General features: G+C 41.6%; 2 protein-coding genes across 6 annotated transcripts in view; one reads left to right on the top strand and one right to left on the bottom strand.

The window, feature by feature from the left end:
- LOC116451997 (acyl-coenzyme A synthetase ACSM4, mitochondrial-like) overlaps positions 1–6184 on the bottom strand; it is a 28481-nt gene extending 22297 nt beyond the window's left edge. For 2 of the 5 annotated variants that reach the window (XM_032126055.1, XM_032126054.1), the window contains exon 1: positions 2798–2965. The gene's annotated coding sequence lies outside the window, so the exon portion shown is untranslated. Of the gene's footprint in view, positions 1–2797; positions 2966–6112 lie in introns of those variants that run through there. The other 3 variants (XM_032126050.1, XM_032126048.1, XM_032126051.1) reach the window with 3 other exon arrangements.
- On the top strand, positions 80–23830 carry PDILT (protein disulfide isomerase like, testis expressed). Its single transcript, XM_032126059.1, has 11 exons — positions 80–278; positions 7863–8069; positions 10921–11054; positions 12798–12935; positions 13651–13761; positions 14452–14577; positions 15530–15727; positions 17026–17146; positions 19295–19476; positions 21842–21931; positions 23675–23830. Exons 1-11 carry the CDS (start codon positions 80–82, stop codon positions 23741–23743), a joined length of 1575 nt encoding a protein of 524 aa, XP_031981950.1. The 3' UTR covers positions 23744–23830.
- The last annotated feature ends 832 nt before the right edge of the window (positions 23831–24662 follow it).

Genomic DNA, 24662 nt, shown 5'->3' with positions numbered 1-24662 from the left:
GACATTTGAGCAGCAAACCCTACTGCTTAATGCTCCTTTGCTTCTTTCTTTCTCAGTATCTGGGTAAAGGCAGGACAAGATGAAGACACATCCTTTTTTCCTTCTTCTCTTGTTGTTTCTCACAGGCTTCCTGGCAGCAGACAGCATAAGCCCAAATGAAGCAAAGCTGAAGAAAGCCAAGCTCCCCAAAATAAAAAAGGAGAACCATGTCCTCTTGCTGAAATCGAGCAACTTTGACAGAGCATTGAAGGAAACCAAATACCTCCTGGTGAAGTTCTGTGAGTATCAATTTCCACTCTCTTGCCCTGGTGGCTCAGCAGAGAATGACTGATGTTGGGACACTCAGGAGTGCTTGTTTTACCATTCCTTTGCCCCCCAGCAGTCCTTGTTTATTTTGGTTTCCTCCATGTATCTATTTCTGATTGTAACTACAAAAGTTTATTCTTTTTTGGGGTGGTTAAACACCAGTCTGCTACTTAAGACATAAGACAGTGATGAGCTGGCATTCTTTGCTTTCACTGCCTGGTTTTGCAAGTATGTGTTTCACAGCAGTGATGGGTAAAACATATTAAAAAAACCCCCAACCAAACAAAAATTAACCAGAGAATGCTTTTCTCCTTCTTACATTTTCATCAGCACTTTGTATGAGATTTTTTGGATGGCATCTCTCCTCTGGGAGTCTTTGGGTTTTAGGGATTGTCTTTCTACAACATTTTGATGTCTGTAATTGCATTATATTGTTCTTTTCCCCTGAAATGAGCACTTGGTTAGGTAGAGGCAGGTTTGTGGTCCTTGTTTTAGGTTCACGTTTATTCCTCCTGGGGAGAAAACTGGTGGGGTTTTTGAGTAACTAACTTTGTTGTCAGGTCTGGCCTACAAGTACATCACAAGGGCAAAAGCCAAGAGGTGGATTCTTGTGATGTTACCCATCTAAAAGTTCAGATGCTGCATAATTTCCCATGCCACAAACAGGGATCTGCACTGGCCAGCAGCTTGCTGGTAGCAGAAACCCTTTGATCTGCATAAGGCTAATATAATATAATATAATATAATATCTTTAATTATAATAATATGAAAATATAACAACACATACAATATAATATTATGGCAATAAATAAAAAGTGATAATAACCTAAATAAAGAATATAATAAAGACATAGATGACAAAGATAATAATAATATTATTAATAATAATAGTAATAATAATGATTATGATGTACTGTAGGTCAAGCTGAAATGAAAATACTTGTATTTTTCCAACAACAAGACCCAAAATACACTAACAGACTCCTGAAACAAAAAATATGTTTGGATCATACCAAACACTTCATTAATCCTGAAACAATGTTATAAAACTTCAAGTATTTTTAAACTTTCAGAATAATCACATAAGAAAATTATTTGAAACATAATGTTTAAAATTTTTAAATACTTCTGAAAGTTTTGAACTTTGGGAAGATTTTATTTACTAATTGTGGAGGATTTAAAGCTATTTGCCACATTCAGTCCGCAGTTGTGAACGGTTTTATCTCTCTGAAGATGCATAATTTTGGTGAAAAAATAGTTTATCAGAAAAACCTTGGTCATTCTGTATTCTCAGCTTTGTAAGAGCTGTTTCAAAGCACAGGATCTAAATGGCCAGGCCAGAGCAGAGTTTGTAGCCAAACCTTCTTAGTACTGGCAGAGATTATCAACAGTGAGATATTGCAACACACCTCAGGATTGCAAACCAAATATGAACGGAAAACAGATGTGAAAGAATTCATCAAGAGAGAGGAGATGGAGAAAGAGTTGTTCAGAATACAGTAGCCCAGGGACTGGGGCACTCAAAGGATGTGGGAGTCTAAATCAGGCTTTCTTTCCCCTTCTTCAGAGCAGAGTCTTGGACATCTCTGACATCCCACCACCCTCACCACTGGCTTCTCCAGAAGGGAAGGACAGACACACTCTTCCATTCCCCACTGCATCTTCCAAAATGCAGAGATGAAGCTCTGCTCCCCAAACACACCTTGCTCCAGTGATCCTCATCGCTTGCTGGTTTGGATCAAAGGCCAACAAGTCTGTCTGAAGGGCTTACTGAAAACTCATGGACTGCCTTTCCCCCACAAACCATAACGGCATCTACAGTCCCCAGAAAGAGTTTTGGAATCACTCCCAAGAGTGATGAGCTCCACAGCACAGATACATGATCTGGAAATCACTGACCTCAGTCTCTATAGCTCCCTTTGGAGACATGCCACTGAACAGCCTCTGGGGCAGTGAAAAACTATCCTGCAGTGAGGCACTGCCCTGGGGTGTGGGAAACCTGACTCCACAATGCTGAATGAGCTGATTCATTTGCTGTAATAATTTCATTGCCACAGCATAAGGAGACTAAAGATGGGACTGGCACACAAAAGCCATAAAGCCTTAATCTTTTATATCCCATTCTTTAAAATTCTATCTAAATGAACAACCTGTGTTAACAAGGAACTATTAAAGAAACTAAGATAATGTGAGAGAAAACAATATTGCCCAGATCACTCAGGAAATCTGTGGGGCTGCCAGGAATTAGCTTCTGACATTCAGAATGAATGCAGGACCTGAGATCTTTTTCCTCCTTACTCATCAGCAATCACAGAGACATAGGGAGTGGGAAGGAATCCCAGGCTTCCCAGAAGGTGGAATTTCTTCTGGTGCTGTACCGACACCAGAAATGTTTGAGCTACAAACTTTGATTCAAGACTGTGCCTTGGACCACCTATCAGTTCTAAGAAAGCCCCAATGCTTTCCCTGTTGCATAATATTATTTACTTACCAGTCCCACAATAGTTGTGAGGTGAGGTCTGCTTTGATGTCTTCTGCCCAGTGACGCCCAAGTCCTTTTAATACCTGTCAGTTCCACCCTCCCAGAGCCCCAGGTCTGCCTTCCTTCAGGAAGGGTTGCTATAAATACATGCTGACTTTCGGCCAGGCAGTGTACAGATCCCTCTGGAGCTGGGCAAAGTTCACAGGGCAAGTACCCAGTGGGGAAACCAAGCATTGACCTGGAAATCCTCTTCCTCCCTCATCCCAGCTATTTTGTGCCACAAGACATGTCTGAAAAGGATGCAAGCATCACCCAGCAATGTGTGAGCCCTGCCCAGCTGAGCTGTGTGCCCTGCACACGCTAGGAGCACCCCATCTCAGCACTCACTTGAAAGTGGTCTTCTGCTGCAGGCTGTGGCATGTCCCTATCCATGTTAAACTGATCTAAATTCCACACAAATGCTTATGAGCACAGGGAATTCAGAGCACTTGTTGCCAGCAGAAGGCAGACCTTAGATCAGTGCTGCCTGCATGGGAGAGTTTCACTGTTTACACTACACACTGCCTGAATATGAGTCCCTGTGTTGACTTCCACTGCAGGGAAAAGCAAACAAACACCATAAAAGGTCTCAAGCACTCTAACAAATATGCCTATCACAGAGAGAATCAACTTTGTACACTCATGCACAGGAATGCTAAAAACACTGCTTTCAAAGCACAGGATAACACCATTTCCTCCAACTTATCAGGAGAGCTCAGGAAAAGACACAGGCCCCAGTGAATGCTGTATTCCACAGGTTTCTGAGAATGCTTGCTGCTGTTCTTTGCACTGAAAAGTTTCCAGTTCCTAGATAAACATGGGGATAGCCTAAGGACAAGCACATGAGTGGTGCAGACCTTGTGCTGCTGCTTTGTGTGCTAAGCACGCTCTCATTTGTGAAAAGGTGAAGTTTACCTTCTCTAGCAGAACATTTGTACATCTAGTGAGCCACTGGGTCAGGCACAGTGTTCCTGCAACCTGTGACTGACAGCCTATGCTGAGATAATGACATTGAATAGGCAAGATGAGGGTTACTCTTGAAGACAAACATCTCCTTTCTAAGGCACAAAAGCTGAAGGTGATATTATTGGAAAAAAAATTGTAGTTACCAGCTGCAGAATTACTGACTAGCATGGGTCCCTCATGTAGGTGTCTCTCACACCTGCCTGTTTCAGTGAATGCTTTGAATAACCCAAGCTTAGAATAAACCCTGATGTTTGCATAGCAGAAGAGCTCAAATGAACTACAAACCTCAGTTAAAAAGTAGAGAGGTCAGCACAGGATGTTATGGCCATATCTCACTCTAGAAAAGAATGAGAGAATTCAAGGTTACACAAGCAAGCTTGCAACTGCAGCAAGATTAACATCCTTCCACTCTGATAAGTTAAACATGAATCTATCCTTCATCTCCAGACTCTTCTACAGAGAAGATTATATATCTGTAGTGCAACTGCAAAAGCTGCCTGCACAGAAGATGAGAAATGGGACTGCTGAAATGGTTTTGTGACCATGTCAGAAACTAACAGCCAGGAAATTGTACGTGGCAGGAGAACAGACACATTCACAATGACTGCAGCCATCCCTAAACCATCGATGTAGACAGCAGAGTGAGATTGGAGGCCACCAGCAATTAGCTAAAGGAAAAGTAACTTGTTGTGCTTCCATGTATACCCACTTCAAGAATACTTTAGGGTCATTAAACGCATTAATGTGTCAGCAAAACATTTATCTGTCCACATTTCAATGTATTTTAGCTCAGTAAACTGCACTGTGAAAAAGAAACAGCAGCTTACTCAGGTTGTTGATGTACTGAAGAGATAAGAGTCAAAATACAGGATTTCTGGTTCTCTTCCCACTTTTAATTTTCCAACCCTTAATTTCTCCTTGTTTTTATTTACAACACAGCTAAAACTACAGATAATGGAAACATTCTCCCATGTTAATACGATGCTGTTCTTGAGCTGGCAGCCTTTGAAGGGCCTCTTGCTTCTGGCAGATGTGGCACAGCACACTGGTTTGCACAGGTGTCCCACCACCCACACATGCCTTCCCTGGTGACCTTGTCACCAGCTCTCTTGCCTCTTATCCCTGTCTGCTCTTGTACCCTGCTGATGCTCCTTGAGTCTGGAGCCTGTGATGCCACATTAGCCCCAGCAGCTGCTTCCTCATCCCACTGCCTGGAGTGATCGGTGTCAATAAAAATCTAAACCAGAGGAAACGAAACAAACCTCAAGAAAAGGCTCCAAATAAAAGGAGCGATGATTTCCTGCAACACTCAAACAACTTGAAAAATAAAGCACCTGGGAGGCAAACAGAGAATGAGTGGAATGAAAAGGAATTGATGGAGAGCTGAAGAGGAGTCTAATCACTCAGGAAAGCAGGGGAAAGGTGCATGATGGATGTTTCCACATGATTTCTGGGTAGTCAAGGAGACAGTTTTTATCTGTGTGATGAAGAAGCCTGTTCACTCACTGAACTTGTGTCTCACAGTTAGCAGGTGAATGGTACTTAAAGTTCTCCTGGTCTCTGACTGCAGATTACTTTTTACAGAATGGAGTCATGTAGTGGCATGGAGCCACTAACTCTGCCAACTCTCATTATCTAAGCATGCTACTTACATTCCTAGTTACCTGCAACTCTGACTACCCAGGTCATTCAGTGATAAGGGATGATTCTTAAAACATCTGTTTGGAATTGAAATATTTCAGAGAAAAATGGATCCTACACCCTCTTCTACCCAGGCAATCTACCCAGATATCTTGTGTCTGAGATCAGTATTTATTTTTTATTTGTGAAACTTCAGCTTCTGTTTCTGGGCTTCACCAACAGTTTCTTCTGCTCCTTCCCATTTCACTGTGCAAAAAGCATTTAAGCTTCCACTTTCCCAGCTGTGGTAAAACAGCTGTGCAACCTTAGGTTATTAGAAGAAAAATCATTATACTGAAATTGCCTCTGGTGTGAAACACTGACTTGGAATTAGCTGAAAGCTGCTGGATCCTGATTTGCTGTGGGGTTTCCTGCTCCTTACTCCAACTGCACTCTGTCCAGAGCCATACACCCTTCCTCTTGGCAAGCCCAGCCATTGTTCTGGGCTAGCCCTGCCACCTGCAGTCACTGTGTACCAGCACTCTCAAACTGCATCGCAAACACTCCATGTCTTATTGAATAGTCCACCTTTGCAATCAGTTTAAGCAAAAATAGTTCATAAAGGCTCAACACACAGTGTCCCTAGAAGCAGCATAGGGTAGACATGCAATTTTATAGGGTAGGCATGCAATTTCTTACATTGATGGCTCAGCATTGCTGGTTTGCTGCAGTTGCCTCTAGAGCATCTTGAGGTACAACTGGAGACATCTTGGTTTCTTTCTTTTTTTCTTTCTTTCTTTCTTTCTTTCTTTGGTGCTAGGAGATAACACATTACAATCCTGTTGAGGGAAAGGTTCATAAGAATATTGTTATACATTGGAAATAGGAAATTAAAGTTTGGGTAAAATTTCTTTGAAAAATCATAATAAATTTATTTGATGAAACACTGATTTTACAGGCAGTTAGAACACAATTCGGATTTGGACTGCTGTCTTAAGGCTCATTTACTTTATTTAGAAAAGCACCTTCTCTTCATCACATGGTATCTGGTTATCCCCTGAGCAGACACTGAGTTTTGTTGTACTAACAGGAACCCTTGGCAAATTAGCAGCTGGAGCAGCTGTTCCAGTGCAGGGGTTCTATGAGCCTCTCCAAAATGGGTTTGTATGTCACTGAATGTGGAAGGGCCTATCACTTTAATATTCTGAGAAAATAGCATTATTTGATGCTAATCTTCACACTTGCTGTAACAGTAAGGTGGAAGAAAATGATTGATGGCTGGGAATCAGAGCAAGGATAACAGTGAATAATGCAAGGCATGTAACTCAGCACTGAGTTAGATTATGGAGTTATCTTTCATTTATTAGAACTCCTACAGAAATGTCCATTTGTTTTTTTTGGTTATAACCACATTGTGCAATCACCAGGTATGCTGTAGAGAAGGGCTTCTGTAATTTAGTGAAAGAACAAAAGACATTTGTTTGGTTAGAGTTGTGCTTTGGTGCATTTGTGCGTGTGCTTGTGCAATTATACATCTGAACACGTGTATACACAAAGCCACTCATACACACACAAAAGAACAAACACCATTTTATGAAACCAAATTTAACTGCATGTTTTTCATCTGTTCCCATTTGCAAAATATATCGAAGAAACAAAAAATTTTATGTGCATAATCTAAAGAAAAAGGTTTTGTTCTTTATAATAAAAGAAATTTAACAAGACAGGGTATCTCAATTTCAACCAAAATTTGGGGTTTTTTTTCAACCCAAGTTGCAAAACTGTAAAGCTCCAGGCCTTTATTTCTTACCTGACTTTGAATGCAGAGCAGTTTGTGTGCCTAGGTTCCTTCTCTTGTCCTTTTTTTCATGTTAATACAACTTTACAGCTCCAGGGCCCAGCCTGGGGTGGCCGCTCTCCTTGCACCAAGCACACAGCTGCCGTTGGAGCTGGAGAAGGGCTGGCACCCAGCACAGCACACAGGAGCACACTGCCAGCCTTTAAAACACCAGCTCTGCTCCTCTCTCTCCCTCCTCAGTATCTTTTCTGGAAAAGTACTTTCTGCATTACGAAAGTTTGCCTCAGTGAAGTGCTTACAAAAATGGGATCTTATCAAAGAGTCCTAATGTGAGCAATACTTAACTCTATCCTTCACCTCTCTAACTCATGCCCAGCATTGTCAGTCAAGCCACTTTTTAATTGCTCATTGTACTTTCCCAACAGAAGACTATTGTAATGTTGCTGGTTGTTCATCGTGACTGGTTCAAGATCACATGGAGTGGTGAAAAACCAGCATCAATATAAAGAAGTAAATATAATCTCTCATTTATTTCTGAGTCATAGAAGACCTTATTCAAACCCTCCAGCTACCACTTGACACAACAACCTCCACTGAAAGCTTCATGCTGTGGCTTATGTAACCCATTTGCTCTTGATTGGCCTTTTCCAGATGTTACTTTATCTCAATCATCTCAGAATTTGTCTGAAGAATTTGCTGAGGCTGCACGGCAGCTTAAAAAAGAAGCTCCAAGAATCCAGTTTGGCAAAATGGATGTGACACACCAACATGACTTGAGAAAAGAATTTAATATTCAAGCCTTTCCTACGGTGAAATTTTTTGTGAATGGCAGCAGGGAAGATCCCACAGACTGCAAAGGTAAACTGTCTCATGCACTGATAAGATAATGATAGTAATGACAGGATGTACCTATCTATTACACTGCTGAGAAGAAAAATACAGATGCTCAGATAAAAAATACACAAGGTGGAAAGCTGGTTTTGCCCACGGTTTTAAATATGCAATTGCCTCTGTACCAATACAGGAACTTGAATCTGAATTCATCTTCCAAGGGTGTAACTGAATATCTTCTCTATTAAGTTCACACAGCCAAATTAATTACTGGTGTTATTCCACCGAGTACAGAACTGCCCCAACAAGACAACTCACTCCCAATTACTACAGTAAACATTAATGAGTTATGCCAAACAAGAACTGGGTCCCAAAACTGCTCCATTACTCTTCTGGTCCACTGCAATTCCCACGGGCAGCATGCCTACAGAAGCAGGCTGGAGCAACACTACGTCTGACAATGAATTGGGAATTCACAGGGTCCTTAGCATACAGGTAGGCTTCCTAAGCTAAGGAAAATAATTTTGCTATTTAGCCATCAGAGGGAGCTCATATGTGGCTTAGAATAAAACACGGAATAATTTGAAGTACTTTACAGAAAGATACTAAGCAAAGACAACAGCAGACTTTAGCAATCCCAGAAACCCAGGTCTTACGAGATGTTTTCGTTCACTTACAGTGTATACAAGAAAGGGTTTTTTTCATAAAATGAACTTTTACAGAGGTGATAAAAATTGCATGACTTGCAATCTGTTAGCATACTCTGAGCACATACAGGTGAGTCACAAGTTTAATACAACAATCAAAAAAAAAGAACCCAGAGTTTGCCTCCTGAGCCTGTACACAACCAAGTGCTAAGATATCTTTAACTGCTGAGCCCCCTGTGGCTCCTGCTGAAACCTGATCTTCAGTATTTTTAGCAACTTGCTCCTCCTCACTATTGAATTTCTTACCAAGTTCCCACCATCCAGACTTGTGCAAACAGCAGCCTCTGCACAAATGCCACTGACAGCGTGACATGCTGTACTGAACTTTTATTAGAGGTGCTGTCACCTGAAACCAAAAGCCCTTACCTTCAGTCTCTGATTAAATCTACAGCACTGACAAGAAAACCTCTCTTAAACTGGTAAAGGTGGCAGGTTTTCTGGTGTGAGCCAGTGAGTACAGAGTATTGCAACAACACACACATAGCTGCCCTCCAGCAGAGCTGCTGCTTCAGGCACGCTTTCCAGCAAGATGCAGGAATTAGGAAACTGGCTGCTGCTCTGTGCTTTGTAGCAGGCAGATAGCACCAGTGGTTTGGAATACATGTACCACCAATAATGGCTTAAATTACATTTTGTTCACTGGTAAATGCTTATGTGCAACACTGAGTAAAACCTCACGTAGCATGTTTGACTTTTAAACCACTGAGCATTGGCAACTGGAAATGTGCACTGGCCACCCAGTGGCTTCTCACACAGGACTTGGTACATACAAAAGAAACTGCAGACCTTGCTTAAATCAATGAATTAATTCAACTCTTTAGGGAAGATGGAATTTTTGAATGGTTGCCCTGGCAATGGACATAACATGAAAGCCAAATCTAGGCTTTGTAAATCATCATTTACGACTGCATGGTCAGAATTTGGCCAGTACACAGGCTGATTAAAGGAACTCAATAGAAAGATTAATCAAATGGAAAGTAGGTTTAGGGGCTATAGCACTGACATAAGTGACAAGACCTCCATTCTGCATTTAGACAGCAGAAGTCAAGCACTATGTGACCACTAGATACTGCTCTGTGCTTTGTTCTGCAGCCTCTACACTCCAGAGCAGATGTCTGCCTGCTTCACTTTAAAGAAATGGTATTTTAAACTATTTGCAGTGCTGTCTGCTGCAAAACTGATGGCAGTGAAATGGTCTGACTCAATTTTGATCTTGTCATTCTGCTAAAATGCACAGTGCCAGGACTTGCATCTCTGATAATCCACTTGTACTATACATTTTGACTCTAGCACTTAACTTCTTCTCTTTCATGTATGATTTTAATTAACCTTTACTCTGATCCAAGAAGGCTGTCTGTCATATAGAGATGAAAGGGCCGAGATTTTAATAGCCTAAACCTCAATTTGGTACCTCAAATTCCTCTGAAAACATCATAGTTTAAGAGCATAATTTTAAAAGAGACTCAATATTCTAAAACTCCTGAAAGCTTAGGAGAATTTACCAAATAAACACACTGACTATAATCTCAGTAAAACTGGTAGTGGTAATTTGGAAACCAAAAGATGGAACAATCCAGAACTAAATGACAACTTTTACACTTCAGCTTTGTTTCTTATGTCTAAACTGAAGTGATGCTATAGCCCCACAGAGGAATTTTAACATGTCTCTGTGCCTATCAGATCCCTCCTGCAGCACCAAAGGAACAATTTTGACACCTAATATAATTGAACAAACAGTTCAATAAAATCTGCAACTGGTTTGAAGTCATTCTGGATTAAACCTCAGGTCGATAGCACTTTATGGCTCACTGTGATTTTGGGACACATGAAATCTTGCAGGACAGGTTTTCTGCCTGAATTTCCTCATCTCTATTCTCCAGGTGTGATTAATCATTTAACTGGACTCAAAACCATTTGCAGAGGTCTCAGAAAACACTGTACTGATCCACTGTTGGTCTTCTGGAGTCACAGTAGTTTAAATGGTGACTAGAACCTGAGGTTGAATTTGGATATCTCAAGCCCCCTCTGAACCAGCTTTGACCTCAGTCCTAAGAAGTCCAAGTCCATTTGTATTCAGCATCCCTCTGCACCTCCACTGCCTTTGTCCTGATTGCACAGAAATTTCTGTCATTCCTTTTGACTTTCATTTTAACTCTCTTTTCCTTCCACAGGAGTCAGAAAAGCCTCAACCTTTATTACATGGGTGAAAAGAAGAACAGGACCTAGCACTGTTTTAATCAACTCTACTGATCAGGCTGAAGCCATCATAAAAGCTGATGATTTGGCAGTGATTGGCTTCTTTAGGGTAATTATCTGGAAAGCTCAAAAGGCTGGTTTCTGTTCCAAATTTGGGATATACTTCTTGCTATCACCACCAAATCCCACACATCCAAACTAGAACTCACCAGAAAAAAACAGACTCTTAGTTTTCTCTACTTTTAAAAAACCATTATCTGCCTCTATCTGTTTTTTCACACTTCCAGACAAGCGGCCCAGGCAGATACAAGAAAATCTTAACCACAGCACATTTCCTTAATCAGTATCTGGGCACAGAGACCCTGAGAACAGCTCCTGAGAGCACGATCCTTCAGCAGTGCTTGCACAGCCCTGGTTGGTCACAGCAGTGTCTCCTGCAGCCTCAGAGAAAGGGCTTCTGCTAAACCATCCCAAGTTTGGCCAGTGTGAAGAAGGCCAAAAAGTCATAAAATATTACCACTGTAAATGATCCAACACATGTAGTCCTTTCTCAAGCAAATTCTGCCACTTTTCAGAGCAGAATAAGGTTCTTAGGATTTGGGACGAATGCTAGTGAACAATAGTCAAGATATGCTGTCAGAGTCAGTAAAACAGGAACAGCTTTTTCCTGCTTTTCAATTGTGTCCTTGAAATCTTTCATATCTGGAAATTCAATCAAGGATTTTCTCTAACGAAACAGATTTTTATTCTGGTATCTCTCTGCCCAGTTAAAAGCACAATGTCTGGACTCACACCTGAACTGATAATATCCCAAATGTGCTGGCTGCAGTACATAGTCCAAGTTTTGTGGATGTGGAAAACAGGATTCATTACCAAAATGCCCCATGGTAACGGAGCCGGTGAGCACATACAACATTAACAGGACAAACTGTGAAAGTGCTCAGTGCCCAGAACCTTGCTTTGCAGCAATCTGCTTGCTGTTCAGGGAGGAAGGCAGTGTTCCAGTGCTGGGAGAAATTGAGAAGCTCTTTCTATGACAGAGATGCCAGAGAGTTCCCTGAACCACGCTGATAGCAGGTACTGCCTGCAGATGTGTTTCACTGGACACTGATTTCGCTCGGCGGCTGAAATGACAACAGATGAGCATGAGCTAGGGCATGTCAGAAATTTAATGGGTGGAAGCCAACAAAACAGTGTCCAAGCAAATAAAGAACCGTATTTGGCCTTCTATTACTCACAGATTGCTCACAAATATGAGTGCCAGGATGTGTTGGAAGGTCTCAGCATATAAATTACTATTCATCTAGCATGAAATAATTGTCTGATTAAATCAAATCTGGAAGTGCTGTTGCCCTTCATCCTGCTAATTTGCTCTTATTTTGAGGGTGGACAGCACAGTGACTATTTGGTAGATGCAGGAGTCAAGGTCCCTGCCTTGAGGAGCACTCAGTCCAAAGCCCCAAAGGTGTCAGTCAGCTCCTCTCCTATGTAATCCCTCACCTCCTGCTGGCTGTGCAGGGCGAGCAGCTGGTGGCACGATCCCTCCTGTCTGCAGAAGGCTTTGCAGAGTGGCAGTGCCAGGGGAGGGCAGGGAGGACACAGGGGACCCCACACCATCCCTGCTGACCCAGGCCAGCCAACACAAGCTGGAAAGGGGAGCACAGCAGATGTGTCACAGCACTCCCAGGATCTCCCCTTAGAGGTAATCCTGGCAAGCAATACCCACTTTACAATTACACTCTGCTCTTTGCTTCACAAGCCTTTAGGGGCCTGCTTCACCTGGAGCTCTAACTCCCGCACATCTTAGCAGGGTGTAGGGCACAGTCTTAATAAATACTCTTTCTGGGACTAGGAACTTCACAATGACAGTGTGGAAGTTTTCTGTGAGACAGCAAGAGATGTGCCAGAGATGCCTTTTGGGATGACAGCCAGTGAGGACGTCTGCGCTAACTACGGCATCCAAAGGAACTCTCTTGTTGTGTTTAAGAAGGTAGGAGTACAAAAGTCTAGCAGGCAAGGTGCTGTGACAGCTGTGGGCTATGGAAATGCAGTTTGGGAAATTTTCAGGTTAAATAATTTCCTGGTGGTAATTCAAACAGCTTAACACACAAAAAATAATGCATTTACAGACAAGAGAGACAAGTAGGAGGCAAAACCAGCCACCTTTAGACAAGTGATATTTTCAGCCTGCCTGCCTACATCCAGACTCCTAATTTATGCTTAAATATCTGGATATAATAGCTTTACTTTCCAACCTGCATTCTAATCAACCTTTGCTGCCACGTTCAGTAAGATTTGCAGACATTCACCTCTTTTCTTGTGTGTTGATTTTGACCAGGAATCTTCTTCTAGTCCACAACAGAAGAAGTGGCCAACAACAAACCTAAAACTACACAGGGTAGCAGCAGTATTTAGACTAGGAAGTAGTCAGACCAATGATTTCCTGAGCGAGCACATCTCACAGATAGTGTGTATAGAGGTGGGAAAGATCTTTCAGTATGTTAAGATTACTGAACAAATTAAAACTGTCATCTGTACCTTGAATTTTAGCTATAATCTTGTTCTGCAATCTAGCTGTGACATTCATTTTACAAGTTACAGAACTTCAGCTGCTGAGGATCATAAACCTCTCACTTTTAAAGCCTGTCATTTTGCTCCTATAGTTGATAAGGCCACCAACCTCACAAACTTCACTATTTGTCCAGGGAAAACCTGTGCATAATGAAGTGCTTGAAGATGGAAGACAGAACAAACTGGGTCTAACGAGGCTAATCAAAACCTTTACCTTGGATTTGGTCACTGAATATAATATCGAGGTATGTGCATTTCTCTGCATTAACAAAAACTACAGGAGAAAGACAGAAATCCATGCAGAAAAAGACCAAGGGAGCTATTCTGCACCTTAGGGACTGAGGCTTTGCTTGTTAGGCAAGGCCATCCTTAAACACATCTAGAAACACCAGCAGAACCCAACACGCAGCTCTTGGTCCAGCCCAGGCCAAATGATGCTTCCCTCTGGCAAGATGCTGTTTCCTGGAGGAGATGAGGAGTGGCTGGTGGAACAGTGAACTCTGAGCATGCAAACACCTCCCTCCTGTGGAGCCAACACCAAGGCCTAAGGCTGCTTCTGCAGCAAAAAAGTGGGGTGGGACCCAGCTGGGCCTCCCTGGGTAACACCAACTTTTACTTTCCGCACTAATTCTTCTGTGTGTGTTACACAGGATATCAGACTAGAAGATCACAGCCCCTTCTGACTGTAAAAACCTGTGAATAATCACGAGGTTTTTCCTGGAACTGAAAAAACCACTCAGCAGCTGCTGATTCTTCTTACTTTATCTACTTTAAAACAGTGAAACAAAATCCGATGGTTATGGAAATGATTGGGAACTGAGTCTTAAAAAGTAAAATCTGCAATAGCAGAACCTAGGGATACTGATATGCTGAGCCTCTGATTCACTGTTCTGCTTACAAAGAGTGGAACAGATGTTGAGTCTTTTGTTTCCCAGACATCTGTGAAGATTTTCGATGTCCCTGTTGAAAATCACATCCTGCTGTTCACCCCAACGAACTCGGAGACATTCAATGAGATTTATGAAAACTACAAGTCTGCTGCTGCAGAATTCAGAGGAAAGGTTTGTAACACTGAATCCAGATTTGCAAATAGGAATGCCAAAAGATCAGTGGAAAACCACCCAGCAACATGACTGGTAAAAGTACACTGCTGTCAGTCCCTCTTCTAAGTCCACCAAACAATTTAAAAACAGTTTCAGTAACTATTATTTGAATTTGTTAAGGACAAGCTGAAAGATAAACTACACTTGGAAACGACTCTTTAAAACACAAAGACCGCGAAGAGGAGCACTAATTCCAGCTGCTCCAAATAAACCTCTTTCTGGTTTTACAAATATGACTTTCTGGGAGCAACTTCCAACCAAAGGGAGTTTTAGCAAGGTTCTGGCAATTTCTGGCACTACCAGGAAATACCATGAGGATCTCAGAGTGTTGCCTGAACCAAGGGCTGGAGCCAGCTACAAAACCTGAGGAATGCTGCAAGTCATGTGCATAGCCTTGCCTGCAGCCACGTGTTTGCATGTATAGAGACAGTTACAGGCAGTCATACACACAAGTATTTCGGTTTCCCACGGTGCTGCTCCTGCTCCAGGTACATGAGACACTGAAGAATAGTAAGTCATCTTGTGATAAAATATCACCTATTGGTAAATACATACGGATTGCAGGTGTTTCAGCTCTTCTGTTAAGATTTACGAAGAAGAGCAATAAGCACTTTGAGGGGTAAATTAGAAGTGTTACTAAAAGACGTGGCAGCAAACCACTCTGGAAGGACAGAGAGAAAATCTTCAGTACTTTTGGCTGCTTTAGCATTTGTTATTAACTAGGATCAAGGTGTAATAAAGGCCACAGGGCTGCTGGGTTTTGGTCTGAGACCAAAAATGGTTCTACACAGTTCCTTGAATTAAGGGTTAGATCCTACCTCACTGCCAAGCTCCGTAGTCCATTTCTCCAAAATGGCAAAACCAAAGCTGGAAGGCTCAACCAGATGCATGATTCTCTCTTTATCATCAGATATTGTTTGTTTTGGTGGATACCAACGAAGCAAGGAACGGACGGATTTTTGAGTATTTTCGCGTCAGGGACATCGATGTTCCTGCTGTGAGAATCCTAAATCTGACCAGTGATGCCAAGTACAAAATGCCCGCAGATGAGGTGACTGTGGAGAGCCTAAAAGCATTTTGCCAGAGCTACCTAAGTGGAAAAGCAAAGGTATGTCCATTGCTAATGGGACACCTCTCTACTACACCAGCTGAAACATAACAAATTGACAAAGCACCCCCTTTTTGAATTAGAACAGCATCCTGTTGGGATCATGGGTTTGTTATTCTACTGTCACCCTAATGCATCCATCCACGCCTGTTGACAGAGCATTCCTCTGTATTTAACAACTGAGGTGGACTACAAAGTTTCCCAGTCCTCCAGTGTAAATACTGGATTGATCATTTATGGCCCAGTATTTTAACTGATGCCAGCTGTTGTACTCCAGTGCTTTAAAAACTCCCTGTGCGTCAATCTTTCCAATACTATAATGGAGATATTTCCCTCCCTTTGCTGGAAGAGATGCAAACAACGATTGCAAGAGATTTTAAGGTTATAAAAAAATCCAGTAAATAGAAAATTGACAGTTTCAGAGGGGATTAAGATTTGGTATTTGTTTTATGTGAGTTTAGCAAAGTGGATTTCCCAGGGGGATCATTCCCAATGGTAAATACAGCATTTGTTGCCATAATGAGGCATCATCACACTCATGTGGAAAATACATTAAAACATTTTGCTTATTCAGTGCTCCTCTGGATGATTTACAGGGAGAAAAGATAAAGCAGTCAGTCTGAGAGCAGGCAGAATTTAAGAAACTTGAGCAGGTAGATCCTGTATTCAGGGCCAGAGGGGAGCAGAAGGATGGGAGCAGTGGGGATGTGGCCTCTTTCTTACCAAGATCTGCTTGAGTGGCACAGTCCCACCAAGGACAGCTGCCATGGGGCATGTGTGCCTTTCTGCTGCTGTGCCGTGGTGTTAGAGAAGAGAAATTCCCAGCTACTGCACTGTAAATTGTAGGAGTCATGTGGGGACTGTGACTGGTGGTGGAGGCAGAGATTTAAGCAGCAATGCACACTTTCTGTTGTGTTTTATATCACTTCTGAGAGCCCACAATACATAAACTTTCCACTAGTCCAACTCCTGAACACTGGGCAACAAGAATTCAGGAGAGGAATACAAATGTGCTCCAAAGGATCATTTTCAGACAGTCTGCTACAGAGTCTGTATTCAACAGAGGGACAAGTAATTCTGAGCACCAGCTACCCAGGGCTGTGAGCTCCCAGCTCCTGCTGAAGGGAGAGAAGGTGGAACCATGTGATGGCTGACCAGGATGTAATGATATAAAAGAGTTATCAGACAGTAACAGAGCACATTAGGTAATGTCCCATCAGTCTCACATTAACTTGAGCCGGAGTACAGTTCCTCAATGCTCCCTGCACTTTCACAGCAATGTTTCTGTTTCTGCCCAGCAACATCTTTCTAGTGAAGAAATTCCAGAAGACTGGGACAAGATGCCTGTCAAAGTGCTTGTTGGGAAGAATTTCAACAGTATCATCTTCAATAAGACCATGACTGTGTTTGTTATGTTTTGTAAGTGTTGTGATTAAATTCGGGTTTTAAGCTGCTTTAAAAGCTTAAAAGCTGGTCAATTGGAAGGAAAAAAAGAAAGCTCATGCCTATATACCAAACTAATCTTTACACGTTACAGAATCTGAGCTCGATTAATTTTTATTGTTTGTGGAAAGAATTGAAGAAAAATTTGTGTCATATCTATGGAAACGCTGTGATACCTTTGCTGACTTAGTGTTGCACTGAGTAGCACTGGATCCCTTCAGTAAATATTTGCCAAGGCCATATCAAATCTCCCTGTTGAAAGACAGCACAACACTGGAACCTCATGGTGTACGATGGAAATGTGTTGTCTTCCAAGGGCAGAGGGAGAGTTCAGTGAGATTGTCTGGTAATAATACTCCAGGATTAAATCCCAGATAGGAATTGTGGTTTAGGAAATTGATTTAGGAAATCCTTTTTTCCTCCTCTGTCTGCAAGGGAAGTGGCTTCCTTACAGGACTCTTTCCAGGAAGAAACCTCTGCCTTATCCTTGTACCAGCCAGCAGGGATTCGGTTGAGCCTTAATTACTTCAGTAAAACAAACATGCAGCATTAACAGAAATACAGACAACTAGCTCTACTGTCCTGAATTCCAGAAATTCATAAGGGTAGTACATTCCTGCCACCCTCCTTGCTGGCTGCAGCTGTGTCACTCACATGAGTAATTTTTACATTTCAGTATCATGAACAAACTGAATGATCTAAGCAAGAATTGAACCAAGTCCTCTGGAAATGAGAGGCTGGAAAAGGGAATGTACTGTATTCAGTAAAGCACTCCTGAAATTTTAGTTCTGTATAAACCAAGTGTGAGCACTGCTCTCCTGCTGAAGGGCTGCAACTGTGTTGTGAGCTATTTAAGGGGATGCTGGGCTCTCAGCCGTTTGCCTTTCTGGTAACCTGCATCAGTGCAGTGCTCAGAGTCAAAACAGCACCATAACTCAGACTCCTCTTTCTAGAGCCAGCATAGCATGGTTTATGAACACAGTTAATTTTAGTGTGCAGGAAGTATTTTGTACACTTTGGACAACACAGGAATGATGGAGACTTACTGGGGTTGCACTGGTTTGTTGGAGTGAAAACTCCTCTGGACTCAGGCCCAGAGGGAAGCCAAAGCACAGGGACTGAATTAAAACCTTTGGACAAGCTGAAGTATGTGAAGTCACACCAAAGTGAAATAGAAATATAGATTTTTTAACTTTTAGTAGAAATATATGCTAAGTGCCTTAAACATTAAAAAGCTGCAGCAGAGACCTTAAACACAGTTCTTGCTGCAGCAGTGTTACCTTTTCACAGAAATCTTTACTTTAGACAAAATATAGATAGAATTACACTGTTCACATTTTTTAGATAGAGTGTTCACATAAACAATAACAACTGATAGAAACTGCATACACAAATCTGTGTAAAACCTGTGTAACACTGGTGTAAGGCTTACGACTGTTAGAATTAGACCAGGATAGGTTAAGGAAAGAAAAACTAGAATCGTGTGTTAATCTTATTGGTCAACTAACAAATATAATCTACACTTCTGTAAGAAAAAATATAGAGTGTATAGTGTATAGTATACAGTGTATAGTGTATAGAGCATACAGAGTATAGAGCATACAGAGTATAGAGCATATAGAGTATATGGAGCATATAGAATACACAGAAGAAGCGGATTTTGCCTGCTGTTTGCTGTTGCTGCTTGCCTTTATCATGTAACCCCCTTTGAACTCTGCCTTCAAGAAAGCTGTGAGACTATGAAATAAAGAACTTAGCAGGACAGCAGCCTCCTCTGCTCTCTTACCCTGGTCTGAGAAGGAAGGGTACCCTGTCAAAAGCTCGACACTGGTTATCTGGCACACCTCTCCAGCAAAGCTGTCCAAGTGCTGTGTGCTGGCTACAGTCATAGGAGGCTAAAGAGAGCTAAGGCAGCACTGCTATCAGAAAAGTGCTAGTGAATAACTAGTTATCACTACATGGAGATGTGAAATTCATGAGGGGCAAATGGTTTCTAGCAGAGAGTGACAACAAATGAAACCCCAAACCCTGTTAACCTAAAGGGCTAAATAGGTCCCTGTGATTGCACCACCACATGCTCTTCTGCTCTTCTCTGTCCTTCTAATTTTACTTTTAAATTTGCAGATGCCCCTTGGTCTCATGAGTGCAGAAAACTCCTGCTGATCTGGGAGAAGCTGGGAGAGCAATACCAAAGTCGCAAGGACGTAATGATTGCGAAGATCGATGTCACAGCAAACGACATCCTGGCCGTGGCGCTGGCTCGCTACCCGTTCTTCACTCTCTTTCCTGCTGGCTCGGATTACCAGGTGAGAAGCTGTTGGGGGACATTGTGGGGGCACAGCTGCCCACCAAGGCAGGGGGCTGTGCTTGCACACGTGCACAGGTCTCACAGGGAGAAAGGGGTCCCTTAGCTGAGAAAGATTTGGTCCTTTTTTGCTCAGCACTGGCCTCTGAGTAGACATTGAACCTGAATTAGAGGAGAAGCCCTTCTATTGTCTCATCCTGTGGCAAGAGCTCAGGTAGCATTTACTGACTCGGGCTACAAGTCCCTAGGGCCTCACATTCTGCTGTTCAACAATCTCCAATCTGCCTGTTGGGTTCTAGCAACAGTCTCAGCTTGGAGTGAATTCACAGATACCTCCTAATGACTGCAGTGCTTTTTTACTTCAAAGAGATGTTCTGTCAAAGAACCACTTGTGCTAGTTGTTTCCAGAGCATGTATGACAATTGTCTCTAAAGTGTTAATACTGTTCTTGTTATTTTCCTCTATATTTTCACAAAACCCAAATCAAAACCTTTCTTCTGTACATTTAAGCCAGTAATTTTACTCCATTATGGTATCCCAGCCTCCACTGGGAATAAATATTTGTTGTCAAGACCAATGATTTTTGCAAGATGCTACCTAATGAATCAGCTATTTACACAATAATTGGAAAAGGCTGCTGAAAGTCAAAGCAAAGAAAAATATTAAATAGCGACATTCTCCATCTATGTACATTATCTAATTAAAAAGAAAATATCTCTGAAGTAAAAAAAAATTAAGATACCGCTATAATTAAGGCATTACTAAGCTTTTCATTTTTCTGCTTAGTACTAAACTTAAATTAAATTCTAAGGCATTTACCCATGTCCTCATTTAATCTTTGAGAGATTTTCCTCTTGGATGTGCATGCACAACTTCTGATGAATTGGACTGCAGTCCTGCACACTCACAGAGCGTTTAGTCTTCAAGCAGAAGAGCAGAAACCCATTAAATGCTCTTAATAAATGTCAGTTTGCAAAAAAACCAAATAAACAAACAAAAAAGCCCCAAACTAGTAAAAGATTTCCATTAACTATTAAGGGATTGTTTCATACTTTAAAACTCTCTGGGATTAAAGAGTGTTTGAAATCTCAAGTCCTTCTTTGCGCACCATGTTTTTGCACTACTTCCCTGAAATGCAGAGATTTTGTCTTGTACTTGACTTGTCTGCTTCTATGGGTTAAGTGAGAAAAAGAACATCTACGTACTCTTATGCACTGATTACTGTAGTGAGAAGTGTTGACACACATCCCCAGTAACCAGTGCAGGAATCAGCTTTACAGGTCTGGCTTTACAGGTCTTCAGGCTCTGAGAAGCTGCTGTCCCAGCCATCATCAGAGCCAATAAAAATCAAGACTCATCTGAGAATGTTAATTGCCACTGGAGAAATAAAATAATCTTTCTCAAGAAACTTAAACTTACAAACATAGAAACCATAAAAAAAGTAGTTTCAAAGCTGCCGCATTTTCATTAAAATGGAATGGAAATACCAAACTTCTAATATACGAAAAGTGTACAATTTTAGTGAACTCACCAGTCTGGAGTTGTTTTGTTTACAATCCTTTGAACTCAAATCAGGTGTAAGAGTAACCAGCATTATTGGTCTGAGTGGGAGTGAGCTTAACCCAAATGAGAATAGGCATCCACCTATTTCCAAACACACTCAGATACAGCAGATAGTTCCCAATGTCATGTTCATGATCTCCTACAACTTTTTGCTAAAAAACTTGTGCAAAACCCTTCTATACTTCCAGAGAGCAAAGGATTTTTGGAGAGGAATCTTTAAAACACAATATGGCGCCTAGATCCACTCAGAAAATTTTAAAGTTCTAAACTGAAACTTCTTTCATTGAACTTCCTCAGAAGAAAATCCTCAGTAAATCCCCAACTTAAGGTGAAGTATAAGAAAATTAATGTCACTGCTCATATTCATCCTGTTCTTTCAAGCTGTGCAACAGCTGGACAATGTATTCAAAACTATTCCAGAATCTGAATTTCCATCGAAAGGTTTAGACAGCTTTGAATAGCACGGCTGGACACTTAAAAGACTCTGCTCTTCAGAATATCTTGCCAATGCTTATTGTTAAACACAAAAACCCCCACTGACGTCAGTAGTTGGCAGGATCCCAAGCTGGTACCACAAAATAACGGTTAAAATTTTTATACAAATCCTTTCCTTCTTAGACATCTATTTCTTCTTTACACTCAAGTTTCAGGTGATGCTGGAACCTGCTGTGTCTCTGCCCTTGCTTTGTAAACTGAGCACAAAAGTCTAGAGTTTGGTCAGTCTAAAGAATCCTCCACCCGATTTTGCCATTATTTCCAAAATGTTGTGTACCGTTACATACTTAACTTTAAATCTTTTTCAGGAAGTGGCCTATACTGGGGAATATACATTGGAAGCATTTTCTGAATTCTTAGAAGAAAAAGGCAAGACAAAAGCAGAACCAGGAGAGAACGTAGGTATTTTATCCAGACACTGCCAGATCTGCTGTGCAATCCAGGCATGTTCCCAGCTTGTGGAGACATTCCTGGACCGGCTGCAGCACAGCCACAGTCCTGGGCCCCTGCTCGTGGCAGTGCTGGGGTGGTCCTTACTGGTCTGTAGCTGGTTCCATCCCCACAGCAGCTGCAGTCGTGTACCACAGCCTGGCAGGCACGCACCCACTCACATCCTTGTTTTTGTCACACAAAGCCCTCTTCTCCCAGTGCTCGTGCTACAGCTGAGTCACTGCACCAACACTGGCAGAAAGCAGCGCTCGGCAGAAAGGAGCCGGCACCCTGACAGGTGTGAGCAACACTTGCTCACCATTTTAGCTGGAAAAAACAAAGCCCCAGCTAAGTGTCAGCTGTAGCTGGAGTGGTTCAAATGCCCATTGCCCACCTTGTTCTGCTGCATTCAGTGTGGCTTCTCTTTGCTGTAAAACAAGGACACAGCTGAGAGCAGATGATGTCCCTTCTCTGAGCTATCTGGTTGTGATTCTTGCCCAGTTCCTCCACCCTTTCTTCTCCACTGTAAATCAGACCAGAGAAGTGTTTGCTGTCCCACATCTGCTTGTTATTTAATCACAGACACTTCACTGCAAAAATACACATGGTAAGTGAACAGTGGATCTCCACACAGAGAACTACGAGCGGCAGAAAAAATCCTGACACGTAAATGGAGACACTGTCCATCCAGGATAAGGATCCTGGGCTCTTCCTGCCCAGAAATGAAGTGGAACCACTGGGTAGCAGTAGTTATTAACACTTTTCAGCTAGCAGGAAAACTGCCTGTGGGTGGAGAAACAGTTTTGAGTTTTCAGACTTATTTCCACCAGAGGCTTTGATTTTTTCCTGCAGTCAGTGGTTAAATATGTTGTTACTGATGGAGAGAGATGACTAAACTTGTACTGGGACACAGAAGGCTGCAGAGCAGGATCAGACATCTGCCTTTCCCCAGTCATTGCACAATTCTGCTTTCCAGTACCCAAAGCCTACGCTTGATGGCTGCCTCTTGCATGTTCCTCAGTGCTGTGTTTCAAGCAGATCTGTTGAGTTCTACACACAGTCTTTTACATGCAAAATTTGAGCTGTGTATATTCTGTTGTCTCTTCTTCATGCTTTATTTCACATTAAAGAATAAGTAAAAAAGTCAGCTTAGACAATACCACTCAAAAACATGCTCTGTGTAGCAAAAGGGGTTAGTAATTGACATTTTCTCATCTGTTCACTTTTTCCACCCTTACCTGACACCCACCAAATTTTCCCAGAACATTGCAGTATTAGGACATTTGCAGTACAGTGCTTGATATGAACTCCCCTGCTGAAGTAATTCTTCACCCTCACCTCAGGGCATTCACAAACACACAAACAAGATAAATAGGGCAGTTTCTTTTGACATTGCCAAAGAAAGACAGCCTTGAGCCCACCAGCACACATGGTATTCTAAGTTCTTATTAAATCTTCACACAAAGCTTCATGTAAGCTCTGCCATAAAGGTGAAAAGGTTTGAAAAGCACACTTTAGCAACAGCTGCACTATTTCTGACCTCATTAACAAGACCTCAAGTTCCTTGGTTGAAAAGATGAGACTCTGCGTTTCAACTAATCTTAAAATGTTTTTGGTTTGTTTTTTTTTTTTTTTTAAGAATTACTGGAGCAATTGTCTTTGTGAACATCTGTAATCAGCAATTTTCCTTTTGCATTTCCTTTTTTTGAAAGGATCCTTCAGGAGGAATCAAAGAGGATTTCAGTCAAAAGGAAGCTGTAATAACAGAGAAAGAACTTTAATAGTACAGAGACAGAGAAACATTCTGAGGATTGTGGGGAATCCTTCCTGGAAGGAGCTCACTGGAAGAATGAATCATCTCAAGTGAACACAGAGCTGAATAAAAAAATAAAAGTAAAGAATTCAGCATCCATGGCTCATTATGTGCAACCTCTCTTCTGAATCCCATTTAATGCCTCATTTTACTGGGATCAGTTCTCAAGGGTTCTTAAAAGATTGTCAATTTTGCTTAAACAATGGCTTTATTATTAATAAAACTGCTCTTCTTTAGAAAGGTGGGTATGCCATGGCAAACAGATCAAGATATAAAACTATTCTTTCTGAACAAGGTCTGCAACAGGATTGCAACTGATTGGTCTCCAATTTACCCTAAAACAACCCTCTTGTTTTCTAAGGAGCTTAACTGCTCCCAGAAAAAAGGGTCTGACACTGCAAAGAGCATTCCTAGAGTGATCTTCAGAAGAAGTAATTGAAGCTAGGGGATGTGTCCAAAGGGGCAGCAAGGCACAGTTCGTTATTTCTTTTTATTATCAAGCAGTAAAAAAATGCAGAAATTGAGATATAATTTAATTTCAGTTAGAAAAATACTGTAGCTAACTCACAAAGTCATAAATACGACTCACATTTTAGTTACGTGAGGTCCCTTAACCACATGTTAAAGAAGTTAAGCAGGTGAAACTGCTGGACAATAGTAATTTTGAACAACTATTAAACACAGAAGCTATAATCTCTTAATTAGTTTCCTTCCAGAAAAATAGAGCAAGCAACATTCAGCACCACCCTGTATCTGGCAGATGGGTTTACCATTCAAGATAATGAAAAAAAAAATTTTCACTGCATCTACCCACTGTACACAAGGCTCAATCCTGAAACCATCTATCCTATTATGAGGTGCAAGATTACATTTTAATGAAAACATGT

Source organism: Corvus moneduloides, chromosome 16, assembly GCF_009650955.1.
Source record: "Corvus moneduloides isolate bCorMon1 chromosome 16, bCorMon1.pri, whole genome shotgun sequence".
NCBI classification, from domain to species: domain Eukaryota; kingdom Metazoa; phylum Chordata; class Aves; order Passeriformes; family Corvidae; genus Corvus; species Corvus moneduloides.
The sequence above is the reverse complement of the archived record's forward strand: the minus strand, read 5'-3'. Positions and strand labels throughout refer to the sequence as shown.

Excerpts from the sequence above, each read along its gene's own strand:
- PDILT (XM_032126059.1), top strand. The coding sequence starts at position 80 with ATGAAGACACATCCTTTTTTCCTTCTTCTCTTGTTGTTTCTCACAGGC. Across the intron at positions 8,070-10,920 it reads AGATCCCACAGACTGCAAAG|GAGTCAGAAAAGCCTCAACC; the intron begins GTAAACTGTCTC and ends TTCCTTCCACAG. Across the intron at positions 13,762-14,451 it reads TCACTGAATATAATATCGAG|ACATCTGTGAAGATTTTCGA; the intron begins GTATGTGCATTT and ends TTTGTTTCCCAG.